General features: G+C 33.5%; 2 protein-coding genes across 3 annotated transcripts; both read right to left on the bottom strand.

Annotated features, from left to right (window-relative positions):
- Positions 1-4,279: 4,279 nt before the first annotated feature.
- LOC103486420 (probable membrane-associated kinase regulator 4) lies at positions 4,280-5,146 on the bottom strand. Its single transcript, XM_008444374.3, has one exon. It carries the CDS (start codon positions 5,144-5,146, stop codon positions 4,280-4,282), a length of 867 nt encoding a protein of 288 aa, XP_008442596.2.
- Positions 5,147-9,149: 4,003 nt separating this feature from the next.
- Positions 9,150-16,223, bottom strand: LOC103486421 (phosphatidate phosphatase PAH1-like). 2 transcript variants are annotated; one of them, XM_008444376.3, is made up of 11 exons: positions 16,064-16,223; positions 13,759-15,414; positions 13,081-13,676; positions 12,918-12,991; positions 12,527-12,611; positions 11,959-12,045; positions 11,645-11,717; positions 10,162-10,205; positions 9,945-10,073; positions 9,768-9,866; positions 9,150-9,519 (listed from the first exon to the last, which is right to left on the bottom strand). In XM_008444376.3, the coding sequence occupies exons 2-11, from the start codon at positions 15,233-15,235 to the stop codon at positions 9,463-9,465; spliced, it is 2,721 nt and encodes a 906-aa protein (XP_008442598.2). In that variant the 5' UTR covers positions 15,236-15,414; positions 16,064-16,223; the 3' UTR covers positions 9,150-9,462. The 2 variants fall into 2 exon arrangements, with proteins under 2 accessions (XP_008442598.2, XP_008442597.2); XM_008444375.3 differs by lacking the exon at positions 16,064-16,223 and adding an exon at positions 15,835-16,017.
- Positions 16,224-16,915: the final 692 nt, after the last annotated feature.

The raw sequence follows: 16,915 nt of genomic DNA, 5'->3' as shown, positions 1-16,915 counted from the left end.
ATATGAAATTTACAAAAAAACAAAAGAAAAATGATCGCATGTCGTGATCTTTTCTTATTTTGTTATACGAACTATAAATATTTTTTATTTTTGTTACTTTTATGTAAATTACTCTTATTTAATTTTCATCCCTATTTTTATTACATCATAGAAAAATCTATCATAAACAAAAAAGAAAAAAGAAAAGATAAACATCGAAATATAAGTGATACAATCAACAGACATATTTATTGATTAATGTATATTTCTTTTGCTTTTATAAATTTTTCAAAAATATTTATCAAAATTGAAAATTCTGTAAACTTAATTTTTTTCGATATTTAAACCAAAATGAATTTGTTAATAGTTTTAATTAATTAACTTCCACAATGGTGTTAACATTTTGTATATTATTAGTTAACTATCATAATGATGTAATTTAATTACTAAGCGTGTTCCAATTTATTTGATATTAATTTAATGATAGTGAATGGATTGGGACATTAAAAAGTCAACATTAGTAATTTTCAAACAAGACAAAATGTCAACATTAGTATCATGAAAATTAAAAATCTCATAAAATTAATTATCACATATTCCTAATTAAATTACAACAATCTCAATCTTTTTAGTTTACGTTTTTTCTTTTTTTTTTTTTTTTCTTTTGGTAATGTCAAATAAAACTTTAAAATTTTAAGTTTGTATTTAATAAATTGTTGTCTTTAATTTCATATCAATGGATTTCTTAATTTTTATTCTGTGTTTAGTAAATCTTAAATTTAATAAAACTTCCAGCTATTTTATTTTAGTAGTAATATCAACGAAAATTCATATTGTAATTTAATTGTTTAAAAAACTAAATACTTGTATAATTTATTTATTTTAATAGTATTAAATTATCAGTTCAAATTATAATTTTCATCCTACAATAAATGATTCTTGATCGATCTACTTTAAACAAATTCTTACTTTTACGAAACCTTAAGAATCCAAAGTATTTTTTATTTAATTTGTATTTATCGAAAAAATTAAAACCACGTCATTGGAGATTACTATTAAGCAATTAAAAGAAGAAAAAAAATAAGCAAATGATACCAACTAGTAAATATAAAACATTGTTTGGCTCGATTGTCACGGTAAGAATGACCAACGTATATATTATTTGGTTTAGATAAATGTTGTTTGACATAGTTGAAATTGTTTGAAATATAATTTTATAGGATGATCTATGCATGGTTAAATCAATATATTTCTTTGAACTATTAGACACGAAGTTTTAAAAGATAATTAAAAAGGTATAAATGAAATAGGATTTTTTTGCAATTTTTAAATTGGCTTGAGTAAAAATGAAATTAGTAATAAACTTTAATAAATATACACTTGATTTTTTACTTGAACCTAAAGATTTTCTTTTTTTATATTTTATATATAGCAATATATATTTTTATTGTAATTTTACTTTTGTTGTTCTTTTCCTCTTAAAAAAAAAAAAACACTAAAAGAATGGTTTTCTATCATTCTTTGTATGCATTTTAAATTTTTATATATCGAAATTAACACAAGAAAAAATATTTCAAACAATTTTGATAAATATTGATAGACTTCGATAGATTTCTACCTACCAATGTCTATCAACAAAGAAATATATCATAAAAAAGAATGAAACAGATAAATTAAAGAAATATATCGTCATGAAATGTTTATGAAAGATTAGGGTATATTCATTCTTTAGAATTATATATTTCTTTAATTTATCCATTGCATAACTTAGTTGGATCAAATATACATTATAACCTCAAGTTTGGTTCAATCCTTGCTCCACATATTCTATCTTTTTTTTTTAAAAAAAAAAATCATTATTTACAAACAACTAAAAGTGGAATTTTTAAAACAATTACCCAAAAAAAAAACGTAATAATCCAAATTTTTTGTCTTGAGTAACCACAATATCATTTTAAATCCCAATTAATTTAAAAAGATTTACGAAAGGTGGAAAATAACATTATAACGTTTAGAATGACAAACGTATGGAAAGTAGAAAAGAAAAAGAAAAAGAAAAAAGTATTATTAAACGAAATAAAATCATGGGAAAGTGAAAGCAAAAGAGAGTATTGGGAAAGAAAATAAAAGAGTACTACAATTCCCTTTTTGGTTTTTTTTGGAAGAAAAGATATGCAAAATAGGAATAAAGTGCTAAGAAAAAGGACCAATAAGCCATTTATTGGGACCCACAAAATAAATATCTTAATACACATAATAATTCTTTGGTTTGGAACCTTTTTTGCTTACACTTTTTCTTTGCACTTTTTTCACACTTCCAACTTTAAACCATTGATTTAAGAGTTCTTTCACAGATTAATGATTAATAATACCCTTTTTTTAACTTTTTCAAATTTGTGATTACGTAAATAAATAACCTCTATCGAAGTAAAATTAGATGATATATGCAGAGTGTAAACCATATGATTAAATTTTTTGTAAATCATACAACAGACTTAAAGTACTGGAAAATCAAACCTCTAACTTCGAGATGAATGATACAAGTATTATATAAGTTGAGTTATCCTCGATTTGAGTATAAATTTCTTTTTTTGTTTTAATCTTTTACATACTCGTATTATGTAACAAAAAATGAAGATATTTTTATTTATGTACTAACATAGGCACATGCACTTTTTGGATTTGTTCTATGTTCACTTGGTACGTTCTACAAGAAAACAATATATCTTTGAAATGTGTATAATCAAAATTTTCAAAATGCAAAAACAAAACATTTCAATATTGCTAGGAAAAAGGGGGGGAAAGCTATAAGATGGGACCTAAAAACAGTTGAAATGTGTGAAAAAGTGTTAAGGCAAAGGGGCCAAAAAGGGGACGAAAAACAGTTGATATCATGTTTTTCCTTTTGGGTCCTTTCTTACTGGAAAAAAGATGACGATGATGAAGAAGAAGATGACAACTCATATAACCTCAATTGTATCCATAGAAATATCTTCTATCAACTTCTTTCACTCATTAATATATTTTTGCCTTTATTTCTTTCTTAGAACAATTTCCACATGGTTTTAGCATTATCAATGGCCCCATATTGGTTCATGGGACACTAAAATTTTCTTTTATCTTCAAAATGCTCAAAAGGGTTTGTGAAAAGATGTTGGATTATTTCTGACTTTAACTGCAAATTGTGTAACAGGTTTTTCAAGAAATGGAAAAGAGAGAGATTCTTCAATGCCTTGTGCCATTTTGTCCTTGTTTTTCTTGTGTCTAATGAATTTTGCATATGTCCTGAAGAACTTTCACTAAGTGTTGAGGAACTTGCAAGTTTATGATTCCAAATGGATCAAAATCCTTCTTATCATCTTAGAGGTAAAGTGGTGTTGGGATTTATATGTAGGGGAACAATCAATATTATAAAAAAAATTCTTCAAAACTTAGAATGTCTCTAAAGCTTCTTTAAAGTTTTGGATACTTTTATTTTCCCATCTTTTAGGATTTTTCTGTGCTATTACGAACAAGTAAAAAGACAAATTGTAATGCTATAGATTACTGTCGTCTATAGGAAACAGCATGTTCATGCCTTCATGGTATGTTTCTCATTTGATCAAATGTTAAAGAGTTTTTGCTGTCTAACATAAAGCCTACTCTCTTCTCTGCTTCGATCTCTGGTTTCATTATCATTCATTCGAGATTTCATTTGAATTATTACTCATAGGAACAACCAGTTGAACTTGATGCAATTCCTCTTGAGTTCTTGTCTACGCTATACATAGAATCGATAATACATGACATGAGTAACGACAAGACAGGAAAAGAGGTTGTGTCAGTCTTAATGAACAAGCCACCCACAATCAAAACTGAATCAAATGGGTCTACTTTTATGTCAAAGGATGTAAAGGCAAATACAGATCATCATCATCATATATTAATTAATATATTGCAGCATCTTTCTAAGAAACCTATATTTCAAATGGCTGAAAAAGAAATGGATTGAGAGAATAACAATTCAATTCATTTATATTCATGACAAATAACATCAGCCAAAGCAGTTGACAATGAATACAGTAACTTAACATCGTACTGAATGACAGGACTAAAGAGCCTTTACTCACAACAACTCGTAGCTATAAAAGCAACACCACTCCATCCAGAAGACAAACTAGATAGTTCAAAGCTTTCGTCCTTTATAACATCTCTCCGTTATCTGTTTTTTCCCCGTAACGGCATCAGTTGGTCATTGTTGCTGAGCTGAGAAGTACTAACCCAAGTCTTCACCATTGGTTTAGATATTTCTTGAGTGAGATTATAGACAATGAGAATGCTTACAGTGAGCTATAGCTCCTTCGATGGAACGCGCCATCTCCGAACTTGAACTGTTGCATCTCTTGAGTATTTGTGGATCAAACATACCACTCGATGAACTCAAAGAAAATGAGGAAGATGAAGAAGAAGAACCAGAAGAAGATAGTGAAGAAGGACAAGAAGGTTTAATTGCAGAGAATGGGGCTCTCCTCTGGTTGCTAACTTTGTTTTTGTCAACTAATGTAGCTGTAAAATGGTCTTTTTTAAAGCTTAATTCTTTTCTTTTTGGCCTATTTTCTGCTAGTTTTGCACAAGATTCATCTGTACAGGCAGACTTATTGAAAAGGGACCAGATATATGCTCGCGAGGCCTTAAGTTTCTGAAATAAAGAGGAGTGCTTATGCTGTCTCAGCTTTTGGTGGCCTCCCATTTCAGTATTTATCCAATGCTCAACAGGTTTTAGCTCAAAACTGAACCTGCAAGATTCGGCAGGCGAAAAATTAAAGGACTTACGAGGGGTGTAAATACTTGCATTAGCCGAGGAAGCAGAAGAGCTAGAGATGAAGGAGATTTGGAAGTTTTCTCCAAAGTGAGGTTCAGTTTCGTGGTGAGCATTGGAGTTTTGGATGAGCTTTTGAACCATTTGAATGCGAGGTGGGAGATGAAGGGGAAGAAGCTTTCCCTTGTAGAAAAGCTCATCAGCGGGGGAAATGGTGGTTTCTCTATCAAGAGAGACCGCATTCATTTGAAACTCAAACTCTCTTGCTTGAGGCGGAGAGTTCAAAGAATAACAGAAATTGGAAGAGGAACTTATATCCATTTCTATATAATCCTCAGTATAAGTATATGAGAATTGTCCAATGGCCATATCCACCTTCAACTTTTTTTTTTCCTCTCTACTTAAACTTAATGAAGGTGTAGAGGAAGTGATGCTCTTGGAGATGAAGAAGGTCAGAATTTATAGTACAACCATTCAACGTCTCAAAATACTAAACCTTAGATATTTTGAATACTTCCAAGAAGAGAATTGTAAATGTCCATTTGACATGTGGCAGGAGGAAGAAGTAGAGGAACATGAATGTGGTCCTCCATCAAAGTCATTTTGTATCATAAGTCTATGATTGAATTAAATGAACTTTGTAAAGTAAAAAAAAAAGTTCAATGCAAAGTATAAACTGCTGAACTATCTCATGAAGTCTTTCATATTTTTACTCTGAGCTTTGAAAGATTAGAGCAGTAACTGAAAGGTGACTCAATCAGATTGGAAAACTTTCACTGCATTACTTGAACAAGATCTACTTGTTCTATAGTTTGTACATATGTATCCATGAATTCTAAAGGTTGGAAACTTTCGAGTTGAGAGAGCAGGCAATAAGAAAAATGTGTAGAAAATTTCAGAAGATAAAACAGCGCACCGGCCCTTGTGAAACTTTTTGCACCGTATTTTGTTAGTGTTTCTTGGGGTACTCTTTTTAAGAAATCATGTCATAGTAGAGATGTTCCTCTCATTTTTGGTTCTATCTATCCACCATATTTTTCCATTCCCTTGGCATACGATCAAGCTATAGAGCAGTTAAAACAAAAGAGAAAAATGTACGGGATGAGAATGTAAAACGTTTCATTTTTGCATTCTGTTATGTATAAATTATGAGAAATATGAGTCCCACTCAACCTTAAAAGGCAAGAGGACAAAAGTTAAACACTTTCCTGAAAAGATATCATCAAAAAGGAAGAAAGAGAAGACTCTTCAAGAAAAATTCAAGCTAGTGATAAACACGTTCGAAGCAATCCGCAAAAGGCCTAGAAAGAGAAATATAAAATAAAATAACATAAAATAAAATAAATATATAAATAAATAAAAAGAGGAAAAGATCCAAGGGAACACCAACTAATGAGCTCTCTTATTCAACCAACTACTCTTGTCTGTTACTTGAATGATAATAGAACACAGTGCAAGAGAATCTCCCTTAACTTCAGGATGTTGACAATGTTGTTGTTTTTTGCAGCAAATTCCAAAAGAAAGCAACAGCCCCCAATAGGCTTTTAAAACAGTGGTGTGAGAAAAAGGAGAGCCGACAGAGACTTGATGAACTGCAAAATGGAAATGCCTGTACTTTCATGAGAATTTCAGGATAGACTAAGGTATTCATACTATGTAGATTGTTTCCATGTGTACTAAATTCTTTTTCTGAGCATTATCTAACAAGGGGAAACTTTGGCATTCATTTCATTCAAATTTTATGAACTGTTTTTTCTGTACTGTTCTTTTGCCAGACATCTGATAACTGACAGTGTCCATAAGGCTTACTTCCAACTGAAAGTTAGCCCAGATGTCTAAAGGAAGTTTCTTGTAGCCCCACAGTCTGAAATGGCGGGCACTTGACTCTACAAATCATCTTCAAAAAAGTGTCAAAGCCGTGTTCTTTGATGGCCCTTTGAAAAGAAAACTTGTTCTAGTTCATAATGCATATGCGTTCAAATATAAACCAATGACTTTTTGGTTGAGAATATAATGCCTTAATCATTAAAATACGTATCTAACATTATACATATATATTTTTATGATTTTGGACTGTGACTCTGAAAAAAATATTAAAGTCGAACCCACGGGCCCAACCTGTGGCTTCTACAACATAGTCTAGTCCTTATATGTACATGTTTTGATCACCAAGTACGTCTTCATACTCTAGCCATACCAACCAAACCCTCTAATATCTTCAATTAGTTGGTGTTTTTGAAGTATTGTTTACGTTAAATTTACATGTTCATTTTCTAAACTGAAAACTTGTTCCAAATGTGTCCTAATTTTTCGAAATAGACAGGTTGGATCGTCCCATCTCTGTGCTTATTAGAAGTTCTGTCCCTAATTGAAAATTTTCTAATTCTACTTTCCTTTTTTAACAGAGAGATAAGTAGAGGACTGTTGTATATATTACATCACATATGTTCGTTGTTTGATGTTTCTTCATATTATAGAAAAGAAAAGGACTTCTTACATTAAATGGTTGTTGTCTTTCATTCATTAATTCACCATTCTTTTCAAATCGGCCAAAGAAAAGATTGTTGTGAATATTTGGTTTTAACGTATTATAGAAGTGCCTTTTCAATTTAACTTCTCAACAATTATGGACCTTAGAAACTCTCTAACACGTCTCCAAGCCATAGGTCGTATCAACTTTTTTCAAAGTATAGCTGAGCCGCAAGATTTGAAGACTTGTTAGAATCACATGTTTTAAAAACTGTGGGAGCACATTATTTGAGATCCTCCATTTTTACAGAAATATAGTCTTCTCTAGTAGGCCAACTTCATGGTGTAATATGACTTGTTTGGCATCTTTCTTTCTTTCTTCCTTCCTTCCTTTCTTTCTTTTTTCTTCTTCTTTTTCTATTTGTTTAAGTGTCTAGTTCAAATTGTGCACATCTCAACTATTCTCATAGAACAACTACTCGATCCTTGACAAATATAATTTATTAGGTATTAAATCTTAGGGAAGTCCATCATGACTTATACTTCATGGATCTCATCGACCACCACTAGACGAAGCCATAATGGCTAAATAAGAGAGTCATTTAGGTCCCTTCCTTTTAGGAAACAACTACTGTTTTCTCTAGTGAACCAACTTTACTTTATACTATGGCTTGTTTGGTTAGAAAAGAATTCTGAGAACAACTGTAAGTCTAGAAGGGTCATAGAAGAATGCTTTAAAGTTTTGCATAAGAGATCATTTAATGAAAGGTTACTTTCTCATTATCCCTTCCTTTTGATTACTAAAGGCCAGAGTTCTTCATTGAGGTTTCTTGTCGTATCCCCTTTTGGCTTAGCCTTTTAACCCTCCTGTGTATTATTTTACGCGCCTTAATAAAAGTAGCTAATAAAGAAACAAAAATAGTATGACCAAAAACTGCTCAAACTGTTGGTACACTTCTTTTAACTTCTCCCATGTAAGGACTACAACTTCAAACTCAACTTAACAGGCTTTTTCTGCAAATCGTATTTGTGTGTTGAGGACTCAATCGTTACAACTTCAAAAGACGGGAAGACCAAATTATCAAACGAAACGAAGAGACGAACATAACAGAAAGTGCAAGTTCAGACAAAAGAAACATACTTCAAACAGGATGTTTAGGGAGAGGTGAATGGAAAAGATAGAAGAACATAAATTCTACTCTACGTGGAAATAAAGGCTACTTCAGATCTGTTTGGAAGATGAGAAAAAAGAAGAAGAAGAAAAATTATGCAATGGCTACCGCTGATGAATGAAAAGTTAACAGATACTGTTTGATAATCTCCAACTAGACGAAGACATTGACAGTGCTGTGGATTTTCTCAGCAAGTTCCCAATGAAAATTACGTATTTCATAACAGCTGAAGGAAAAGGTGGGAGGACGTGGTTTTAGGGAGGATAAGGATGTATCGACACTTTGGAAGTTATGTAGTTTGGGTTAAGTGTATGATCTTATGGGTAAGTTTCAAAGGGCAGGGAGCAAGTAGCTGTGTCTTTCAGTGTTATTATTTTTCTCATTACTAGAACCATTCATAGACTTATCTGCAAATGAAGCCAGCCCATATGTCTAAAGGAGGTTTCTTTAAGACCCACACTTGATTAAGATAGAGAGAGCTGCCATTTGTGGTGGTTTTAACTTGGTCCATATGTTGGGAGGTAAATTGACAGGGCATTAAATATGAAGTTGCTACGCAAGCAGGCACAAAGTTTTTTTTTTTTTTTTTTTTTTTGTGGGGGGGGGGGGGGGGGGGGAGGGGAGGGGTGGTGTAGGAGAAGAACATGGTAACACTTAGTTTTGTACCCAATTTTACTTTTTAGTATATAACAACATTTCATGTAATCAAAGAACCTCAAAGCATCACCAGCTAGAACAAAAGTCTGAGTTGATTATTCTGTAAATAAATGAATTAAGTGCATCTGAATGTAATAAAACCAAAAAGGAAGCAGAAGAAGACAAGACAAATTCAACTAACATCTTTACTTTTATTCCACAGGAACTTGCTTGATCCACCCAAATAGCTACAGCTTCAAACACTGCTCCAGTGGCTCTCTTTGTCAAAATTACTTGTGGAAGAAAACAGAGAAAATGTGAAGAATTTCAAATACTTCTATCTTGTGTGGAAGAAAAGGCCGCTTTGATCTTTTTTGTCAGTATAAACCAGTCTTCCCTATTCAATGACTACAATTCAATGTCAGGCAACGGTACTTTCCAAAAATTCCAAGCGTTATAGTCTTCCTGCAAGGATACAAAATGATAACAGCAGTGTTAGTTGTTGTTAGAATTAGTAGGGCTTTGCCCCAGAGTACTTTTGAAAAGAATAATATATAAGATTTTATTTCTTAAATATTTCCTAGATCTTTTCCTTTCTTTCTCCTATTGTACTCCCCAGATCGAAACTGAACCCGTCAGTTGTTAACATGACAAAACCAGTATCCGGACTCTCAAGCTGCTTGGACATATCTTAAGGATTTTGCATTCATTACCTGCTCAACCAGTGAGGTTGGTGGAAACATGTCGTTTACAAGTGTGTGCAAAGACGTGTAAGACTTCACATCGATCCGATGACTAATGGCCACTTCTCCCTGAAAACAGATGCAAAGTCAAATTTCTATTCAATAAAGTAAGGAGAAAAGGCTAATAAAAGATGGATAATAAGATACCTTGGGGTTGATTATAAATATCTTTCCTTTTGGAATCCCAACTTTTCGGTAGCTGAGCTCATCTGTGTCTCTATTGCCAAACCCAGCATAAAATGGATTGTAGTCAGGAGGGAAAAGCTTCTTAATGTCCTGCATTTCATCAGAAGAAAAATAAGAAAAACATCCTACTCATCAAGATAATTATGAAGATCAGCTATTCAATTTTACATCTTTTTACCTCTAAACATGCAATCTTAAATTCATGCGGTGCTCTTCGAATCACTGTCATAGATAAACAAAACCACAAGTCAATTATATCTACAGATAAAGCAGCAAAAGTCAACAATATGCTCTAGTGAAAAGAAACAAAAAGATTTCATGCTGAAGAAGGGGATGAAATGACCATGTTTGGTAGGCAGGAAATCAAATTTGCCTCACAATATTTATCTATAATGACTCTCCATGTCGACAATAAACTTCACAAGAGTCTGATAACTCGGTTAAATGGTCTTTTTGTAGAAATTGAAAGGAAGGTAACAGAACCGAGAAAAGAGATAGATGCAGAAAGAGTTAAGGAAGTGGTTGGAAAAGTATTGGAGGGAGGGAGGTTCTTGAATTTCTTTCTACTTTGAAGGTAATTATTTTCATCTATTGAAGTGAGTAAAGTCTAGATCTGTCAGTGTTATTGGATCTTTGAACAGTGAATGATGCAGAAAAGTCCCTATTCCGCCCATCATTGAGGAGTTCTTGGTAGAGCTACCAAACATTGTATGCTAAAAACTTGTCTCGTATCCAGTTATCATCACATAAGGATTGTGAAAGCTGATGAGATAAGAAGCTTTTCACACACATGAAGACATAGCAGTTGGGGCAATCACGAAGGTTTCCATAGATGAACAGCAAGTAGAATATAATCAAGAAAAGTCCCTATTTGTTTGAGAATTTGAGAATATGGGTCGGGTGTCTCCTTGGGGATGGCATTCTATAATCTATCCTCGACTTTTGCTTTGCTTTATCAATAATCATATTCCTATAAACCATAATGAGTTGGTCTAGTGGTCAAATGAGACACAATAACTAAGAGGTCATGGATTCAATCTATGGTGGCCACCTAGGAATTAATTTCCTACGAGTTTCATTGGCACCCAAATGTTGTAAGGCTAGGAGGTCGTCCCATGTAGGTGGAGGTAAGTGTATACCAGTTCACACACTCACGCTATAAAAAAAAATCCTATAAAGGCTGCTGAAGAAGGAATGTTCCTACGAAATCAGTGTCTTCAAAGAAATAAAAGATTACATGGTTCATGTCCTTGATTTAGCACTACCGGATTTCTCTGAAGTCCTTAACTATAGAACTGGATACTTAACGGAAGGCAAAGAAGTGGTGCAGGAACAGAACAAATAGCTTATTTTAACCAAGCATTTTCATCTACATAGAAGCACAAAGTTATCTCAAAAGCCACGTACTAATACACATAATACCCCCACAGAAATATTAACTATCCGCATAGCCATATTGGGACACATGTACTGGAGGCTGCTTAAAGATAAGAAGTCTTGTCTTAATACATTAGGAATTTCAAGTTCTAACCTTCATTAAAACAAATGTTTCATGAAATTTTGTGTAATAGATATCGACTTCTCTAAATAAAGAAGGGATTTCAAGTTCTTCCTTCACTAAAACGAATGTTTCATGAAATGTTGCATGTAAAAGATCTCACCTTCCCGAAATAAAGAAGGAAATAGTCCATCTGGTGAGATAACGATCGGTCCATTTGGTAAAGCTTTTCCATCCTACAGCATAGCAGAGCTATTCATCAAATTCATATCTTCCTATAAGTTCATGTGAAATCAATTTTTTTAAAAGAATTATAAATTAAGGAAAAAAAAAACATAATGCAAATAATCAAGTTGATAGAGAGATCATGATGAAACAAATCAAAACTTTCAGGTACTGGTCTGGCCTAGGTCAAGTCAATGTTTCAGTTGTTTCAGTTAAAAGGAAGCAGTCACCAGCGATTTATATCAATGGAACCTGTTTTAAGTTGAGTAAGAAGCTTCGGGTAAGATATGCCTGAACAATGGCCCGTGCACTGAGAAACAGCAGCTGATAACCGTTCTCCTGAGTAAAGCCCAATACACCACATCAGATAATAGCTTCAGCAGAGTAAACCACAATACTGTATTCAAATGATGCAGGTCAAATACGCCATTGATTAACTTCAACAATCTTAAACCAATACCTGGTCACCCCCCCCCCCCTCTCACACACACACAAAACAGAACAAAAAAAAAATAAAACTTAATCACTAACCAAGGTTTTTCACTGGGACTGATTTCGATTCAATAACATAGCTGACGATTTTACGACTGCTCGATTTAGTACACAGATAACGGATTAATCATTATATAATCATTAAAACCAGTTAATCCCAAACCAACTGACATCAAATAAAGATGCAGCCTGATTCAGACATTGTAACATCATTCTGAGCCACCTCTACCCCTTCATGGACATGATATTCTGATAAATAGCTAAAAACTGAATTGCGGTAAAAAGTCTACGAAACACCATTTTGTAAGAACAAATGCACAAGTTTTACCTTAATTGCGGTAAAAAGTCTAGCCACGCCAGATTGTGTCCAATCCTTCCCAACTAAGGGCATGAATTGACCTAATACATCAGACCTGAAAAATATGATCCAAGGTGAATAATATTTCCATTAGATTCAATACAACCCCCTCCCCCCAATATGTATCATCAAAGCTAACAATTTCACAACAAAGCAGAAAAGATGTTTCAGTGCCGACTATTATATATCCTTGGATGGTCATACATTCTCTTATAACTAAGAATTTGGACATGAAACTAGCAACCCTTGTATTTTCTTTCCGTGGTCATGTTACAGCAAAAGAAAGTGGAAAAAGGAGCTAAAAACTTCAAAGATTTAAGGGTATTAGCCAAACATATATTTAAGAGTAAAGAAGTCTCACTTAGTAATAGTCCCATCAACATCCGAAATCACAATTCTTGCATTCCATTTCCACAGATAAATGTGAGCATCGACCTGTTAAAAAGAATTTTAACAACAACATATAAAAAAATACAATAAAGTGGTTGTAGTGTACATATGCAGTACTGAGTCTAAATTGAAACCTTTTGTGTCCCAAGAACCCTAGTTGAAAAAGTGAAAGCTATCATATTTTGCCCTTCTTTGAGATTCAATGATGCTATCTGCTCTGTTGTTGGAACATTTGTCCTCACAAGCTGTCTCTTAGAAGCCTCATTGCTTCCATTCTGCAACCTTGGACTCTGTTCTGCTTGTGAGTTCTGTAACGTGGATTCGGAATCAACAAAAATTTCCTCATTTGATGAGTTACTGTTACTGTGATCAAGCGTTTTAACTCTTCTAAATGGAATAGGCCAGAGCCTCCATCTACGGCTGGAGGGTGTGGGAGTAGAGTCATCGTCCCCAGCTCTCAATGAATCATCCTGTTCCACAGAGATTGCATCTTTGGGATCCACTTTTAAATCAACTCCAAATGCAGCCATCCCCAGTACTATAGGAGCAGCTTTTTCCCATGACATGTACCTTTCTCCAAATCTGACAATTAGATTGTCATTTTTAATAATTGATGAAGCAGACTTTTCAAATTCCTGTGCAGACACACGATGTGCGTCAAAGGCGTCAGCTGCAGCATGCAAGCCCATACCAGCATGAAGTTCATGACCGCAAAGAGAGATCTCAAAACCTGCATATGGTTGAAGTATTTAGAGAATGTAGTCTGTGTTAAAGTACTGAGAAATACTTATTAATTTTAAATGAGAAGATGCCTGTTGAATGATGTTGTGTTCTTCCACATAAAGCATCCGTTGGAGATTCCTCTAACTGCCTTACATTGCATTCATCACCAGCAACAGGCACTTGTGAACAGCTCTCCATTCTTTTATTTCCCTCAATTGTGTCTAGCTGTTCGCCATTCAAAGGATCATTATTATGAACATGCTCGTCATCCGAAGCGGCTTGCTCTTCACCAAACACGCATCCCTCAATTCCACCAGCTTTAACAAGTAGCTCAGGAGTCATATTGACCACAGAGCTATCAGAACCACTACCAGAATGAGTGCCATTTTTATCTTTGGAATCGATAACACTCCCATTGGTTTCAGATACTGATGGAACAATCATGTCAAATTTTTCCTCTAATTTTTCAGCCTCCCTTGGGGAGACGACATTTTCAGAATCAGTGTTTCCAACCCGTTTGGCTAATTCCGATAGTTCCAAACAGCTCTTGAAAATCTCTTCCTCAATTATAATACGGACATCTTCTGAATCACTCTGCACAAGATCATCTTCCTGAACTTCAATGCCTGAGGCTGAGGTTTCTTCAGTTTGAGAGACATGTTTTACCTCCCTTTCTGAAACCACTAGGTCACAAGCACTACCATTAGACTTGTTGATCGAACCAGCAACTTTTCCAGAAGTGTCGTTTTCTGTAGATGTATTCAGCTGGTTTATATAATCAGCTGCCCAGGCATTTTCACCCGTAAATTCATTGTCTTCACAAAATTCTGTCCCTTCACCAGGACCCAAATGAAACTGAGGTGTACTTAATTGCACATCTTCTGTATTTTGTTCAGTTGCTAATATTGGAGCAGTCAGTATGTGACCATCCACACTCACTAGGATAACCTCTGAATCTGTACCCTGTGACTCGGCACAACTCTCGTTCTCTAAATTATCGTATCGATTAGAATCACTCTCTGACAACTCTACCAAATCCTCCACAGAAGACTGCTCATCCTGAAAATCATAGAATCTATGCTCAACGTCAGATTCTGCCCTCTCAATTCGTGCAACTCCCATAGAATCACTTTCATCTCGCAGCTGAACAACGGTAGAATCAGAGATACTATGCTCCAGTCGACCTTTTACAAATAAAGTTTTATTGTGTTCATCCTTGCTGTCTCCATATATCAAGCCATCCTTAACCAAATCATCTGTAACTCCATCAACCTCATTTCCTGGACCAATTTCTGCTTCCTTTATGAAATAGGCCTCACCAGAGTTATCAAGATACATATGGAAATTGGATTCAACGCCATTGACAGATATTCGGACGATCTTCTCGGCACCCTTTAAAACGCCCTGGAATTTACCAAACCGAACATACCATGGAGTGCTGCGGAAAGTCCCATCCTGCTGCTGAACAACGATTATATCGACTGCCCCACCAAAGGGATGAAATGGCGTGGCAACTGAATAAACTCCTTGTGAAATGAGACTCCCAACTTTGCCAACAACGTTCATCTGGACGCCTGATTATTACCCTCTCCAATTTGTGAGAAATACCAATTAGAAATTCACTTTCCTTAGTTTGTTTCCTTTCAATCAAACGTGGCATAATTTATATCCTCCAGTCCTTGTGAAATGAATTTCACAACTTGAATACTTCTTAATCTTTTGTTACAATCACCGGTCTACCGCATCTACCAAGAAAATTTACTACATTTAAATTCAAGAACAATAAGAAAAAAATAACAATTATAAAAGCAACAGGGATAGAGTCAATTCAAGCCCTAAAAAAGCAACCAATTCTTCATATTGAAACTGTTGAACCAAAAAGAAAAGCATTCCATCCGTCATTCTCTATCTAATCACAAACAAAAGAATGAACCATACAACTAAAATCCAAAAATCAAATCCTTTTCCATGAACGAACCATTCTTCTATTAATTTGACAAAGAACACAAAATCTTGAAACGAATCATCACTTGACATAAATGCATTATCAAATGAAAAGAAAATCAAAACAAACCCAATCCCGATCATGCGATAATGAGAAGAAACAGATAAAGAAAAAATAAATTTGCCGCCAATTTCCACCGCTAAAAGCTAAAACAACATACATTCTTCAATCTTTTCTGAGACATTCCCATGTTGGCAATGAAAAAAATTTGAAATTTAGAGGTTCGTGAAGATGGCTCGGAAATTGGGTGTCGTAAAATTTGTTTAAAGAATGATTTGGACGACAAAGAAATCAAGAAAGGGAGAAGAAAAAAAAATAATCCAGAAGCAGAAATCTCCTCCATGGATAACCATAAGCATTACATAGGTAAATGGGGGTGGTGGAAATACCAAAATAACCTCTTGAAAAAAGAAATTAGCGATCGGATCCGAGAGATTTGAGGCATTTGGGATGTTGATATGATGAGAATAAGAAGGGTGTTTTGGAGATTAAGAAAGGTTTTCGTGCCTGATAAATGTTTGTTCGAGGCTGATATTGGTGGAACCAGACAACTACAACCTCGTGGAAGTCGTGTATTCAATTTATGTCATTTCTCAAAATAAAATTTAAAACTCATCTCTTTTTTATTATTTAATTTATTAAATTATTTTTTCTTAAATTAACTTTTTAATCCTAAATTTTAATAAATACGATGTTTTTTTTTTCTAATTTTAAAAATACACCTTTTTAGTCGAATAAATCATTTAATCATCCATTTTCAAAAGATACTTTTTAGTCAAATATGGTTGAAAATTTCTTAAATAGCTTTATACTTTCATTTTAAATAATTATATGATATTTTAAATTTAAAAAATAATTTTTAAAAGTCGTATTCTTTCTAAATCTTTTTTATTTTAAACATCGTATAATTATTTTAAAAAATCGAATATAAATTTCTTTGATCTTATAACCCTATGTTCTAAAACTCATGTACTAAAAATAGTACATTTTGAAAATTCGATAACAAAATGGTTCTATCGTTATACACATAGTGACTAAAAATGTCGTTTTTAAAACCTAGGCATAAAAAATACGTATCGATGAAAAACTTTGAAAAAGAAAAAAAAGTAGACTTTCAATTTTTTTTCAAACGGAAATACAAATTTATAATATTGGTTATTATTTTTCTTTTTATTTTTTTATCATTACTTCAAAAAGGTATTTTCTTCTGACAAACATTTCTCCTTCTTTGTCCCAACTCC

The sequence above is a fragment of the Cucumis melo genome, chromosome 4, assembly GCF_025177605.1.
Source record: "Cucumis melo cultivar AY chromosome 4, USDA_Cmelo_AY_1.0, whole genome shotgun sequence".
NCBI classification, from domain to species: domain Eukaryota; kingdom Viridiplantae; phylum Streptophyta; class Magnoliopsida; order Cucurbitales; family Cucurbitaceae; genus Cucumis; species Cucumis melo.
Note: the sequence above shows the minus strand (reverse complement) of the source record. Positions and strands in the feature narration are given on the sequence as shown.

Excerpts from the sequence above, each read along its gene's own strand:
- LOC103486420 (XM_008444374.3), bottom strand. The coding sequence starts at position 5,146 with ATGGCCATTGGACAATTCTCATATACTTATACTGAGGATTATATAGAA.
- LOC103486421 (XM_008444376.3), bottom strand. The coding sequence starts at position 15,235 with ATGAACGTTGTTGGCAAAGTTGGGAGTCTCATTTCACAAGGAGTTTAT. Across the intron at positions 10,206-11,644 it reads TCCTTCTTTATTTCGGGAAG|TGATTCGAAGAGCACCGCAT; the intron begins GTGAGATCTTTT and ends TATCTATGACAG. Across the intron at positions 9,520-9,767 it reads CAACCTCACTGGTTGAGCAG|GAAGACTATAACGCTTGGAA; the intron begins GTAATGAATGCA and ends GTATCCTTGCAG.